The 16,525-nt window shown below is 35.7% G+C and overlaps 1 protein-coding gene across 6 annotated transcripts in view; it reads left to right on the top strand.

The window, feature by feature from the left end:
* The first annotated feature begins 10,544 nt into the window (after nucleotides 1–10,544).
* Nucleotides 10,545–16,525, top strand: part of LOC131166068 (probable polyribonucleotide nucleotidyltransferase 1, chloroplastic) — a 168,915-nt gene continuing 162,934 nt past the window's right edge. For 5 of the 6 annotated variants that reach the window (XM_058124305.1, XM_058124314.1, XM_058124345.1 and 2 more), the window contains exon 1: nucleotides 10,575–11,028. In XM_058124305.1, the coding sequence (XP_057980288.1) occupies nucleotides 10,735–11,028 (294 nt within the window). In that variant the 5' untranslated portion in view covers nucleotides 10,575–10,734. Of the gene's footprint in view, nucleotides 11,029–16,525 lie in introns of all 6 variants that reach the window. The other variant, XM_058124322.1, reaches the window with a different exon arrangement.

Raw genomic sequence — 16,525 nt, forward strand, 5'->3', positions numbered from 1 at the left:
ATCAATTCATTATAATTTTTATGGATGATTTTTTGGGTATTCAAAGACTCAAGAAGAGTATGAATAACATTTGTGGTTATTTTACAAATATTATGAGAGCATCAGTTATATGCTAAGCAAGAAATGTTGGTATTAGATTTTTGGAAGACTGGAGATAAAAATTAAAGTTGTTGTGTGTTGGTACTGAAGCAAGGTGTATTAGGACATTATGTACAATCCATCGATTTACGTTAGTTACCAGTTCTAATAGAGTGGTTTAAAAGAGTAACTCAAAACTTATTAGGTTAATGATGGATTTTATGTGGGGTTGCATTCAAAAAATTTCAAGGACGAAATTCCTTTAAGGAGAGGAGAATGTAATGATCTTAAAAATAATTTTAAAAAATAAAAAAATAAATAAATAAATAAATAATTAAAATAAATTTATAATTAAATAATTATTATTAATTAAATAATATAATATAATATATTATAATATATACATAACTTAATCTTGAAGGAATTGATCCTTTAGGATTTGAATTAGGAAACAACTGAGAGAGAGACTCTCTCTGCGCCGTCCACTCTCTCTCTCTCTCTCTTCCTCCTCCGTTTCCCCCTCCTCTCTCTTCTTATTTTATCGACTAATATTTGGTTAATCGGAAAATCGAAGATATTGTTGGGTTCCTATCTCCGCCACCGACATTCCTACCGAAGCGGATTTGTCATGGGAGCGACGTAGGCCCCACTCCTGGGGAAAGGTATACTCCCTGTCTTTCCTTAATTTTTCCTTTAATCTTCAGCTAAATCGATGATCGAACACCACCATGGGGTCCTAGTCTCGATCATCATCATTTTGGTTAGAGCAAATTTTCAATTTGGGAGTCCTAGGCACCACTCCAAAGCGAGAGTGAGATTTAGAGAATTAAGGAAATTGACTATTTTCGAGGGTTTAATTGTTATTTGAAATTTATGGGCCTAGGAAATGTTAAAATAATATTTTATTTAGGGTTGATTTGATTAAATTAGGACTATTGAATCAGGGTTCGGGTGAGCGCTGCAGGCATCGTTTTAGGGTCCCAACTGACGTAGTTTCAAGGAACCAGGTAAGGGGATTAAGTTAAATCAGTAATTTTATGGAATTTGAATCAATTTAATTGTTATGTTTGAATATATATATATATATATATATATAAATTTAAATGTTATTTCGAAAACCAACCGTTCGAAATGGATTTTACAAACTTAGGATATATGGTATAGTATTTTTGAATAAAATGAACAGTGGAAAGCTTGTTTGTTTATATGGATATGTTAAAATGTTGAAAATCGTGTGGCAGATGATTTAGTTGGTATGGATTATTCTAAATCTAGATTTGAGATTTTGAAATACTGAATTGTTTGTGAAATACTGAAATTGTTTGCGAGGTGTTGGAAATGCTTGGGAATAATGCAGGGATTTGATATGACGGCCGATGGCCGAGGTTTTGTTTAAATGGCTGTGAGTCGAACTACATTTGTGGCCGAGGGCTAGGTTTTTGGAATAATAGAAAATGTATGTGAATTGATATTTTAAATGGTGATTTCTATTATCTAAATTGTAAGATATGCTTTAGGAACCCTCTGTACCAGTGTATTGTGAGCACGGTATCGTTGTTAGGGATTTGTTATATGGTCGTGTGTGCTCACACCTGTGTTGAGAGGTGTAGGGTGGCCTTGTCTAATTTGCCTATGTGAGGTGAATGTACCCCCTTAGGTAAGGGCAATTAGACCAGCAGCTGGAGCTGCATATACTTGCGGAGTATGTTAGTAAAGAGTACAAATGACTATTGTCTAGGTGGATCCCCCAGGACATTAGTCCAACCTTCAGGCCGCACAACCCGTGCTATGGGGGAAGCAAATGACATGTTTGTCACAGGGAGTGTCTTATATGCATATCTGTAATTTATATGCATATGGATAATTAATAAGATAATTTCAAGAGCTTGCTGAGAAAGGTGAGTGCCCTAATAGCAGCAATGGTATTAGAGCACAGGGAAGCTACTTGTATATCCAGGTAATCTTTCCTATCCTCGGCTAATTATGTGTGTGAGTGTAAAATAAGAATGATTTCATAAATATGTTTATCTACTTAGTGAATTGGTTATTTTCTGTACACTAAATGCATGTTAGCCACACACTGACTTTAACTTAGTCTTTCCCTTACTAATTTGTGCCTCACCCCTACTTTACAAACTATCTTTTCAGGAAGTCCTAGGGATCCGGTCTAGCAAGCAAGAGGAGTCGGGCTAGTGGTTTAAATATATGTAGGTGGTGTGTATGAACTGAGATTTTATTTTTGCATGTTTTATGGGATGTAATTATGTGAAAATGAAGATATTTATATAAAGATAGTTAGAACTTTGGTAATGTAATTTGAGGATTTTTTATTTTATTTTTTGCTATGTATATGTGTTTCATATATGATAAATAAGGTATCAGGTACACAGACATTACTAAACTAGCACCCCGGGCCCCACGTGGCGGATCAGGTCGTTACACTAGCACTCTGAAGTTTTGCAAGACTAGAGTACCAGTATCTAAAACATTTGTGGGTGCCTATGATACCAAGGAGTTGGAAAACTTCTTGTTTGATATGGAGCAATACTATAATGCTACGAGGATGGACTTAGAGCAGGTGAAAGTGAACACTACAACTATGTACTTAGTTGGTGATGCTAATCTATAGTGGTTTACCAAGTATGATGAGATTGAGAAGGGACATTGTATTATTGATTATTTGGAAGACTTGAAAAGAGAACTTATGACCCAATTTTATTTTATTTTTCTAAGAATGTTGAGTAAAATGCCAAAAGAAAGTTGAGAGACCTCAAGAGTCAATTAGGGAAAACGTGAAACATATTTTTATTTTTATTTTGGATATCTGAGACATATTAGAGAAGGACAAGTTTTATTTTCTAGAGTGGTTCAAACTATGGGTGAGAACAAAAATTTATAAACAAAAAATTCAAGACTTATATATAGCACAAGCTACTGTAGAGTGCTTCACTAACTATGTTGGAGAGAATTCCACTTTGTCCAAAGAGAGTATCATAGGTGGAAATGATAGAAAGTCTTTCGAGAGGGGTAAATCTAAAGGTGGGGAAGCCAATGGTAAGGTGTCAACTTCAAAAGAAGGTCCATCATCTTGATCAATGAACGCAAATAATGGTAAGAGTAAGATTACATGCTTCTTATGTTAAGGCCTCACAAAATTGCTAAATGCCCTCATAAGTCATCACTTAATGCCTTATAGGATTCCATAAGGGAGGTGGCACTAAAGGATGCAACTAGTGAATTCATTGTAAAGGCAGATGAAAGAATCGAAAGTTACACATGCAAAAGGGTTAACGTTTGTTGACTTGAGGATCAATAGAAAGAGCACCTATGCTATGGTTGATACTAGGGCTACCCATAACTTTGTTTCATAGGAATAAGTGAAGAGACTTAGCTCCTACAAAGATGCCATAACTTGACCCTTGGCACAACTCTCCTTCTACTCAACACTCTCATATGACCACATTGTTCAACATCTTGGAGGCATCACTTGTCACGCCCCAAACCTGCAGATGGGCCCCAGGTGTGAATTTTTTAGTAACCTAACCTATCTCTGTATCAATTAAAACATACATGATACTACACTGAATGAGGGTCTGACCTCGTGGGGTACACGTAAACCCTATGCACAATCATGTACGCATACATCCACATCAAATTCACAGCGAAAATGTTCTTTCTAATACATACAACGTACCATACCAGAGTCTGTACATGACTAGAGTCTACGCTCCAAAATACCATACATACCCCGAGTTTCTACAAAACCCAACAATGACAACCCGGTTACAGAAATTAGTACTTACTCAAGTACTATACGCGGCTAACCAACACCCAGACTCCCGAACACAAGGATGCTAGTGATGGCTACTCGAAGGACCTAAAAAACATTTGTATATTCGGGGTGAGACACCTTTCAGTAAGGAAGAAAGCAGGTTATATCAGTGTGTGGCATACAAGTGTTATTTCAACATAAAATATAACACTATATAGTTCTAGTATTTTCACAATCCAGTTGCAGTACATACGATACCAAACATACGGTTAGTATCGTCACACTCAAGCACCCGATATCTTATAATAACTGAAGTCTCACATCGATATCATGCTAATACGGTGTCGACTCACACTCATCGGTGACCATCTGAAACAAACAGGCGATATTTCACACCCTCAGATATAGAGCCAGACACTTTTGCCCACGGTATTTAGTCGAGATATGACGTTTGCCCATGGTAATTAGCTGAGACGTGGCAAAATTTCACAAAACCATGAACAATTTTGGAACTCATGTTCCTATACTCATCAATGTATGGTAATTAGTCGTCCCTAACTATTTCACAAAACCTAGAACATTTCACATACAACAATTCATTCCACACTTATTTGAGCATACACAAATCATATTGTTTTCAGTTTGAGAATACAGTTTAATACAAATACAGGTATGGTCATTTTAATACTACAATTTTATACAACATACGATTTTCCAACAGAAAGAGAGATGATACCTAAAACCCCCAATTTTGCCCAAAACTGTAACCCAAAAATCCCGCATTTTCACTCGACTAATTTTTCTAAATAAGAGAGCAAGAGAGATTCCGCTAGTTCTAAAGAGAGAGAGAGAGAGAGAGAGAGAGAGAGAGAGAGAGAGAGAGAGAGAGTTTTAGCTTTCTTAGCAACAAAGTAATGAAGGAGGATATTTATATCCCTTTTGACTCAGCCAACCTCGTCGATGAAATGGCACCTTCGTCGATGAACCAGTTCCTTCGATGACGAACCCTATTCCGATATTTTACAACTCGTTCAGTATCTCTTTGTCGACAAGGTTCTGAATTTCGGCGATGAAGAGTATGAGGACCTTCATCGATGAGAACAATGGCTTCATCTACGAAGCCTACTAATTTACCCTTTCTCATTTATTCAATCTAAATATCTCGGGTCGGGTTCTTACATCACTGCTGGAATGACTCAATATTTTGATGATCGGCCAACCATTCAACTTGGGGTCAATTTCAATAAGCTCAACAATTGTAAAGTCTTAATCTTGCTCGATAAAAGAATCGCCAATTGGGCCTTCACCATAGTGATCCACTTGGACATCAAGATTAATAGTGGATCCATAGGTACTTGAAGAATTCCAAGAAATAAAAAGAATTAGTAGTAGCAACAACCATATGAAGTGGTCATGGTGAAGGAAGCTACGTTAGTCGCGCCTACATCTCATGTGGTGAGTTGGAATTGTAGTGTAAATATGAATGCATTTAGGAGAATTGTTGATGAGGTTGAAGAGGAAAGGTTAGGGTTCAACCATATTAGAATATATTGAAGAAGCAAGCTGGGGGGATAAAAGAGTACCAAATTGAAAGGTAGTTTGGCCTTATAATTATCATAAGTTTTGCAAATGGCAACCAAAATAAGGGATGTGATAACTTTTATCGGCATGTCTATTAGCGTACCAACTCCCCTCTATCTCAAAGTTCTATCACCTGGTCTTTCTCGGTTCCCTAAAATATTTCGACACCTTTCAATAAGACGGAATAAATTATTTATAGTGTGTGACAATATGAGTTTCATTATATCATGACTTACTCTTTTAAATCATCATATCATCTGAGAAAATAAATTGATATATGTTCATAATCATATAGATATAAAACACAAGCTTTCATAAGTTTCTAATTTAATTTTCAAATTCATTCACACGCAACCCATGTTACTAGCGAAGTTCCCGAGAATAGGAGAGATTACATGCCCATACATGTAGGTTTCCTCTGCTCTAATAGCATTTATATTCTTACCCAATTAACTTGGATTCAGTTACAACTGATACTTATCAGAGCACTCACCTTACTTAGTAAGCCCTCAGGTGGAGTGTTTTACTTCGCTTTATTTATTTATGTTACTAACTCAAACTCTTTCATTTCCTATTTTCATCATTCTTTCATTTCCCATTTACATCTCACCATCCAGGGCATGAGTGTCCTCGGTAACCAGTGCATATCGCATCTGTAACTCATGATTGCCTTGAGGATATTTCTTCACGCCATGCTCCCCCCCATGGTTAGGATTGTGCGGCCCGAAGGCTGGATCTAAACCGCAGCTGGCCTACCCAGTTATATCAAAATAAAAAATCCATCCATGCTTCTATAGTATGATTGGCTTGCCGTAATCTTGGTTCGGACCCAGGGGGAAAACTACCCTTCTCACTGGCTCAATCGATTGTCATGCCACACGCTCCGCGAGTTTGTGTGGTTGCACGTAATCACCACCAGCAATGGTACTGAAATTAGGAATAGCTTCCCAAGAGGGGGGTGAATTGGCTTTTAAAAATTTCTTTTAATTCCTTTGTAAAATTCTTAAATTAATTTGTTCAATTTGTTAAGAACTCAAGAACTTAGTTTCTTTATTTAATTCTTAATCATACAAGCAACCAATCATCCAATCATCCAATCAAACCAATCAACTATAATATCTACACTCTTCTCAATATTCAGAACTCAACTAAACTCTCAGTTAATTTATCCTTGGGCTGTTAACCAAGTAACGTACTCCCGTATGGTTTCTGCAAGATATGGTATAACCAATGTACTCCCTTTCAGTTTTCACAATCCAAATTAAAATTAGACTTCAAGTTTACTTGCTTTCTATATTACGTAGTACATGTGATTATCAATTAAACCATCCACGCAGTTTAAATATGCTTGAAAATAAAAAGTAAGGGAAAGAGAGAGTGAGACAGGTATTTTTACGAGGTTCGGCTTATACCCAGCCTACGTCCTCGCCTTTGGCAAACTACCAAAGGATTCACTAAACCTGTTACGTTGACGGGTGGAACAAAACCTTTACAAGTGATACCCCATGCTCAAACACTCCTTCACTAGGCTAGAGCCCGTCTCTTCAAACGATATTCCCTCGTTTGGTCCAACGATTCTACAACCCTAAATCGTCTATAAACAAGAACCAAGATAGAAAAGAGTTTGTGTACAAGAAAACACTCTCACAGTAGAGTAGGTTAGTACAACATTCAATATACTTCAAAGTAAATCACAATATGGAATATAACTTGAAGCTCAAGGAAGTGTTTCACCAATTTAATTCTTTCAATGGATGAAAGATTTTAGAATTGTAGCACAAACTTGGTGAGTAAAATCAACAAGAAATTAGTAAGCTTCGTGCAAGTTGAGAGCAAGAGAGAGAGCCTTGAGAATTTGAGAGCAATTTGAGAAAGATTTTGAATTTTTGTTGAATTTGAATTCTTGGTATTTGAGGCTTATTTATAGACTTTAAAAGGTAATTAACTTGGTACCCAAGTGTGTTGAAATATCCCCCAAGTTTCCATAAATTTTGAGCCACAAACAACCTCATTTAAAAATTTGACCATTATGAGAAAAATCAAAACAGCCGCGTGGCAGTCGCCTGCCCCAATCCTCCAATCGCCTACCATGTTATTTTTAAAGGAATAGCAGGGGTAGTAGCATGGTAGTCGCCTTCCAGAACTAAGTCAGTCACCTGGCATAGCCACCCAGGCGCCTAGCATGTTCAGGCAGTCGCCTAGCATGCACACATGCTGCTGTCAGCTTCGAGCACTCTTCTATTTTTTAGTAATAACTTTTTATGTATAACTCTGAATTTGATGACCCTAGTGTCAAATGAAAGCTAAGAGAAAATAATACAACTTTCATGTTGAACAATTTTTAAAATAAATAGTTTTTAATAGATAAAAATAGACCTCAATGCAGATGTAGAAAAATTAACAGCATTTTGAAAATCCTTTTTTTGATGTTTTTCATTCCAAAAATGATTCTAACCTTTTTGAAATAGTTTTTAACCTTACAAAAATATTTTCCAAGTATGTTCAAAGGTATCTAGGTCCAAGACATTAAACTAAGAGTTTCATGTATTCATATTGAAATTATTTGAAGTACTTATATGAAATTTCCTATAAACTTTTTCAAATTTTCAATTCTTGAATTCCTTGAGGTCTTTATGCTTGCTTCATCTTTCTTTGAGCTTTCCATGTTGATCACTTGGGCTTTTATTCTTGAAGTTTTTTCTTTAATATCAATGCTCTCATGATCTTCAAGCTTTAAACTTTAAATCCATGCTTTAAGCTTCATATTGAATTCATTCTTTGAAGTACAAGCTTTCATCAATTCTTTAACGCTCTATCCTTGAGTCCTGAAAATATATCACTTAAACAAAACATGTTAAGTTCTACTTGTTTGTTAGCATCAAAATAGGATATTAAGGCTTGTAAGGCCAACAGGTACCATGCTCATTATCGCAATCCATTCATCGAGGTTTTCATTTCCACCTTTCCACTTTCTCATATCAGTATTCACCATGCAGTATTCACGTTGCATTATTCACATTTCAATATTCACATTGTAGCATTTATATTACAATATTCACATTTCCAGTATTCATATTCCAGTATTCACATTACAATATTCCCATTTCAATATTCACAATCCAATATACACATTTCAGGATTCACATTTCAATTTCCACATCTCAAAATTCATATTACAGAATTCACATTAGGTTCTCATCCTCTTCTATTTCATTCTCAACATTTCAATACACACTTCATCTCATACATATACGTATAAATTTCATTTCACGTTTCTCCACATATCTCAGTAAAACAATATCAATATTTCATATTTTTTTCATTTTCTAGCATGCAGATCTATGCTCAATTTTTCATCATTTTCCCCATTTCAAATCTCATATTTCAATATACATTTCATATCCTCATTATTCTCAATGTAAATCATTTAACCCAATTTCAAATACATTTCAGTATAAATCATATGACACACAATTTTCATCTGATATTCATATCATAATAATTTTAAGTAAAATATCATATTTCAATTCCTTATATTTCCTTACCAGTAATTTTTAGAAAAGTCTACTATAATTTATTCCCTTTACCTGGCTTACTAAGATCTCGCTAAAATACTCAAATTCCTACACCCCACGACGTTCGCAGTTCAAAAGCCTGAAATTCATTTTCCCCCAAAGTATTCAACGCAACCTTCAAAATATTACTATTTAGTATTCCCTGGGCACCAATTACTCCAATTTAACATTAAAACACTAAAATACCCCACACACTTTGGTTTTGGAATGGTACCTTGGAACCCAAAATTGAAAATCTGCTCCGCCTAAGTTGTAAAGAATTCTCTCACGAACCTCGTGGTGGTTCCGGATCGTCAAACCGAGCTACGGTCGGAGCAAAATCGTAGAGAGAAGGGAGAGAAAGCCATAGGGTTTCCAAGAGAGAGAGAGAGATAGAGAAATTTTTATGCTTTAATTAACAAATGCTCGCGGGACTTCCTTAATACCCTCACTACAAAGAAAACCGTCGACGGTTTTTGGTACCTCTCACAAAACCATAGACGATTTGGGTTTTAACCAGCTCCTTTTTACAATTTTACTTGTAACCGACCCGCGCTAACTTCAAAACTATCGACAGTTTTCTGCGCCCCTCACCAAACTGTCGACGGTTTGATCTTCACCAAACCCAAAAATCCTTCTTTTCTAAATTTTTTAATTATTATATTTTCCGAATCTCTACAGTAATCCCCTCGATGTTAAATCCCATGACAAAATATAATGAATGAGGAAAGAAAAATAGAGACAAAAGATTAAAAATCCTGAATAAAAAATCAAACAAAATTTGTAATGGACTTATAATCCCCAATAATACCACACATGGATTGAATAATATTCTTTCAAAATTTGAATGCTATAGAAGCTTGCTCTCTCACTCGTTGTTGGAGAAGTCGATCGGGAAGTGGGAATTTCTACAAGGGAGGGGGTTGATGGAGAAAAAGATAAAAAGGGATGGGGGAAAAGATGATAGCTTGAGACGACGAACAAGGAGGAATGAGACAACCCTTATCCATTTATTATTATTTGGGCAAAAGATACTCACCTTCTTAGGTTTAGTAAAAAGATAGAGACCTCTCTCGAGAATTTAAAAATATTACAGACCTTCCTTAGAGTTTTAAAATGCCATATATATCTCACGAGGTTTGCAAAATAAAAAATAAAAAAATAAAAATACAATCCTTTTTAAAAAAAATTATTATCATTTTCAAAATTTAAGAAAAAAATTATATATTTTTGACAAACTTCATGGAGGTATTTGGAATTCTTAAAATCTCAAGAGAAGTCCAGAAAATTTTTAAAAATTCTGAAAAAATTATTATTTTTTTATCAAACTTTGGACGGGATGGGAGTGTTTTTTTTTTTTTTTCAAGCCTATTTTATTGTATTATCATATAATACTAGACATGAGCTAATTTTCTGTAATCTAATTTGCGGACCAAACACATCCTATAATGTCTAAAAGCACGCTCCTGCGAATCAAACGCATTCTAATGTCCAAAACCCGCGTGCATCTACCATGCCGGTTAGTGTTATAAATATCATGTGGATATTACATTAATAGTCTCCCACAGTGTCCAGCTCTCTCCAGTCTCAGCTGTCCCCCTGCACCTATCCGTCATATTACAGCGATAAGACTGAGACATTGTTCTTCTTCCTCTTGCATCTTTTTGCGTGCGTTCAAGGTTTTTCACGGTGACACTCTTCATTCTTCAGCACCCCGGTGACCCTTCGGCAGGCCGCTGAAGCAAGAAAATGCTATTAAACCCTTGTACTTTCCCAAATACACCTTACTATCTTCCCGCTTCCTTTCTCCATTCACATGACTGCGGGCTCGCTTTCTCTTCCATTAGCCGTCGCCCTCTCCGTTCCCGGAAATATTCGTTTCCTTTGCTGTCTCTGCTTCTCCCGAGGAACGCCCGGAAGACATCCTCTGTCAGAGCTTTAGCTGAACCTGAAGTTTCAGGGTCGGCGGCGGCTAACTCCAGTGGGGGAACGGACTATGTTCCTAAACCATACTCCGTCAAAATTCCCGTCGGCGATAGACATGTGAGTTGAACTTCTTGTCTTCATCAAATGGTATTTTTAGCTTATTTTGGGTTTAGAGCGACTTACTACATTTATTTCTTTTCAAAAAATTGTATATGCGGGTGAGAGAGGAAATTTTTTGCTTCTCCAGCAAGTTACATGCTTTAGTGGGCATATCTTCTCTGTTCGTGTTGATGATAGTCTTGCTTTTAGCATGTGGCTGCTGCGGAGAGTTTAGATTTGAGGACAAAAATTATGAAATGAAATTGCTTTGTAGGGTATGATATGCGTTTTGCTATACTAGAACACTTGGCGGACTTTTGGAGCATAGACGTCCTTGTCGTTACATTTTTGGAGTTGCTTTTCTTTCTCAAAGGAGCTAAAATCACTGCATTGTTTTGCTTTAAGTGGTAAAGTAATTGCAAAAATGGGCTTTAATGAAAGAACTTGTGTTAACTGATTATTGATTCTTTTTACCACCTTCAAAATGGTTGAAGGAGTGCACAATAAGTTGTAACACAAAGTAGGGTACAAAGTGAGCTTGAACTTGGGGTGGTAAGATGCTGTATGATCAGGTTAAGGGAAAACTTTTGAAGTGCTTGCGGTTGGCAATGGGAGGTTTGACAAACTGTACCAACTGGTGAGCAACAGATGGGTGAGTAGGTCTATTCAAGAGATAAATTAATGCAATAAAGTTTCATATTTTGAAATAAATCATGTTAAAACTTTAAAACTTAAAGTTTCAATGTCATTTTTCATGAGAAAATTCTTTTGATTAGTAACAAAGTATTTTGTGAGAAATAGTATTTTGCAGGTGGACCAGATTGCCATTGCATTGCATGTGGGCTGGACAGCTTCAGGATTTTTCTTACTTTATGGTTGGAATACACAGTAGTGCTAGATCTATTTATAATGTGCTGTGGGACTGAAGGTTTGTTTACCTTTGTAGAGAATGGAAAGTTACTTTATCCTTCATTATAGTTTTCTGGTTTGTAAGGAAGGAAAGGGAGGGCTGCGCAGGAGAGGGGGAAACTGACAGGGAATTCTGATTCAAATCTGATAACTGTCTAATATAATACTAGTATTGTACACCCAACAAATAAGTAAAACACAAAATCAAAAAATAACCTTACAAGATAACCCATTAATACTTAAAATAGAAAAAATAAACTTAAACTAACTAAACTTCTAGAATGATGGACTATGTTTCATAGATTTGTTTAAGGAAGATGTTGAGGGAGAAGATGTGCATATGGAGGCCCAAATTTAGTTGATGGAGGAGAAAGAATCTTAGGTGGATTTTCAATAGTATGATCCATGTTTAAAGAATTTTCTGCAAACTCTGAAGCAACCAATTGATCCTCATTCTTTGGGTTAGAAATGGAAAATTTATGTTGAAGAGCAAGGTTCTTGTCAAACATATATGTCCTAGTAGTTGGCAACTCATCTTGAAGTTTGTTTCAAGTCTCAAAAACCAAGGTTGGTCTCTAGACAATGCCAATGCCTAGTGTCTCCAACAGTGTTTAGGTCATTAAAGACAAGTTTAAGGCCTTTTATTTTGAGAAGATTCATGGCTCATGTCCATTGAAGAATAAAAAATTTGTGCACTAACAGCATGCAAATCGTTTATGTAGTCATGATGCTCAATTAATGAAATTTGATTGTTTATCCTCACCTAGTTGTTCTCTTGAGCATCTTGGGTGGGCCTAGGACTACCTCGTGACAAGAAACTGATCTAGGTTGATGGAACTTTTTAAGATTGGAAGTGGTATTATGAGTTGTTAGTCAGAGAAATCTTTCAGCTTCCAAAGCCATGTGGTAAGCCTTAGGTAGAGTAATGGGATGTTTTTGAATTTGCAAAATCATATGCTTTCTGATTTTACTCCTCAACCCTTTCTTGAACAAAATCACCACTGTAGGTTCCTCATTAAGAGCATACCGATAAATGAGGTTTCTAAATTTAAGGTAATAATGAATGACACTAGAAGAGAATTACCTAAGGCTACAGAGTTAGTCTACTAATTGCTGTATATAAGAATGTGGGGCATTCTCTCAAAAGATATCTCATTTCAGGCCACGTGGTAACAGGAGGTTCTCCATGATAGTATTTGTCCTTTTTGACTTTTTGCCAATGTTGCTTTGCTAAACCAAGAAGTTTTGATTTCTCTAGTAGATACTCTAGTGGTCACACTATCCATAACAATTAAAATAATTCTCCATGTCATCCAACCAATCTAGGGAAGGCTAAGGGCCTAAAAAACCATCATCAAAATTAGGACACTTAGGTTTTATCAATTTTTGAGAATTTCCAACTAGGTTGGAACTAGATATGTGGAATAGGCTCATCATTTTCTTTCTTTGAATCAGAGGGCGAATATGGACCAGTGCAAATTCAAACAAGTATTAATAAGGTAAGTGAAATTAATTCATTTTCTGTGGAGTCCAAGTCATGTATGTTTCTGCAAGTTTATTAAAGGTCCATAGATGATCCACTATTAAACTTGAATAATGATGCTGGCGCACCAAATTTGTCCTTCCAAAAATATGTTTCAAACAATCAAAGTTGGATTTCTTTAGAGCAACATCAAAATCTCTTGAAGGGAAACTAATTTGTTGCTGTAAATCTCAAAATACAGCATCTAGGCCTCAATCCGAATGCTGGCAGGCCTTTTCCAATGAATGATAATCTAGAACTGTTCCACACACCCATCGCCGGTGCGTTGTGTGCTACTGGAAGCCTCCAGCGATTATATTCTGGCTGGTAGAGTGGTAGCAGATCAAGTGGTGGTGAATCTGTTGATGGTGGTTGTGTGTCAAGAAATAATGGCAACTATGTGATTTTAAAAGGGAGTATAAATGTTTGGCTGGCTCGTGGGGCTTCACTGGTGATGAAATTGCAGGGATGGTGTTTCGGCGGTGTCTGTTTTTAATGGTGGTGGTGTTGTGATACGATGCCTGATAAGTGGACTTTGATACTCAGGGGCTCTACTGTAATTTTGAAAACGTTACAGACCAGCAATGCTTCATTTTTCTGAGATTGTCTTGCAGTTTTTGATCTTAGTTGTTGCAGCAATTGAAGCCAATGGAAGCAAATTGTAGTTGTTTGGTGGATTAAAAATAAAGGGCAGCTCAGTGCACAAAGCTTCCGCATATGTGGGACCGGGGAAGGGGCAGATGTGGTTTGAAAATATATTTGTAGGAGTTAGAAATTGGATTGAAGAACTGCAACAAGGAAGCGTGGGACTGAATCGAATTTGGCTTTGATACCAGATTGATGTAGGGCAGCAATTGAATATCAGAAACAGAGAGAGATAAGAGAATTTTGAGAGAGAATTAGAAGAAGTAGGGAAGAAGAGGAGGAGAATTACAGATGTACGGATGGAGAGGAAAAGAAACAGCAAAGCAGAATTACTGAATTAGAAGGCAGCAAAGAGTTAGCGACAGAAGAAGAAGAGCAGAAGGAGAAGAAAGAAGAAGAATGAAGGAGGAGGAAGAAGGAGAAGGGAGAAGGAGAAAGAAGGGTGGGCTTCACGAGAGAGAGAGAGAGAGAGAGAGAGAGAGAGAGAGAAACTGACAGGAAATTCTGATTTAGATTTGATAACTATCTAGTGCAATACCAGCATTTATGCACCCAAAAATACATTTAAAACACATAATTACAAAATAAACAAGGTTTTAAATAGTGGTAGCTTGTAGCGTAATGTAACAGTAATGGGTGTAGTGGGACACGGGAGTAGCGGATGTTACATAAAGGGAATGGCCATGAATTTTTTTTGAGCGCACAAAACCATATGTATATTGGTAAAAATTTGCAAGTTTTAAGCTCTTAACTCTTCTTAAGGAGAGTTTTATTGTATTCTAGATCCTTTAGTTCAACTTACTAACATTGTGTAGTAAGGGGAACAAATTTTATATTTGCTTTAAATCGCTATTAACAAAAACAATTATATATATATATATATATATATATATATATATATAAACACACACACACACACACACACACTATTTTCTCTTTTTCACTAATGACATGCTTGGTAAATTAATTAATAAAACAAAATTCATTATACATTCCACTAATTATGAGGCACATGATACATATAGGTAATATGATAAATTAAACAAAATCTATTATTTTATTTGTTAAAAATAATAAATTTAGACTAACAACTTATGTTGTGTAACTATAACCCTACACTTAACACTATAATATAAAATCATAAAATGTTATCATTAAATAAACAGTGTACTAAGAACTTGAACTTGGTAAAAACTAGGAAAGAAAAGAACATTAAAGCTGAAAAATATAGAAAACAAAAAGAAAATTATTATCAAAATAAAATTTTTATCAACATAGTGTGCATATCAAATTATTAATTAATGTATCTATTATTAAAACAATAATTTTTGTAACACTATCATCCTCATTATAATCACTCCTTCCTCATAGAACATCAAGAATAATTTATGAAAAAGGAAAAATAAAATTGAAAGAAAAATTAAAAAATAAAAAATATATTTTTTGTCATTGCAGTCTTGTATGCAACGGCTGTAGCGGCTGTTATCTAATGATAGCGGTTCTTAATTGCTGTTATGGCTGTGATTTTTCTTCCCACTGATTTAGAGGGGTGTAACAGTATTAGGGACCCAGAAAACATGGGGGAGGACACTTGGGTGGGTGATGTGCACTTTCCATCGATTTTCCTCATCTTTTTTGTCTCCTTTTGGTGCATAATGATATCATTGCTTCCTTTCTTATCATAAATAGGCTTAATACTTCATGAGATTTCCATTTTCATAGGTAAATGATAGGAAGGTAGAGGAACTCTCATCTTTGTTGTTGCTGTTGGGTGGATGTTGTCCTTCAAATGGGAGGGATAGTCAGTTATGGACTTCAGATTTTTTAGTGTTTATTTCTCTAAATTTTTTTTTTGTGCTTTTGACTAGAGCTTATATGTGTCCTCCTCTTCATTGCTGTGGTTGTAAAGGCAAAGTGCCGTCTTAAGATAATGGTTTTTATTTGGTTGGTTGTTCCTTTTTTCCCCATTTCTCTTTCCTATGAGGATTTGGAACGAGTTATTTGGTTTATTTGGAGAGAAGTGGGTTTGGTTAAGGACGGTGGAGGATTTTAAGACTATTTCTTTTATAGGTTTTGAGAAGGTTGGAGATGGTGTGGTTTTGTGAAATTGAGGGTTATTGGTAGTGTTGTGGGGAATTTGGTTGGAATGGAATGCACATATTTTTATTTGGGAGAAGGTCGTTGTTCTTTTTTATGGGAACGGAATCATTATTGGGCTTCACATTAATCTTTTGCCAAGGATGTTTTAAAGAGGTGTTTTTTCCCCCCCTTTTTGAATTACATTTGAAGGCAGTGTCATTTTGACTCGTTTCTTCTTTTTTGTTTTCTTTCGCTCACAAAGGCTTTCTTATTCTCAATTTTTGTATATTCTTTATTCTTTAATGAAATATTTTTTTTTTTGGTGTATATGCATATTTTAAATTTTTTTATTAAAGGAAA

This window comes from Malania oleifera, chromosome 1 (genome assembly GCF_029873635.1).
Source record: "Malania oleifera isolate guangnan ecotype guangnan chromosome 1, ASM2987363v1, whole genome shotgun sequence".
Classification (NCBI taxonomy): domain Eukaryota; kingdom Viridiplantae; phylum Streptophyta; class Magnoliopsida; order Santalales; family Ximeniaceae; genus Malania; species Malania oleifera.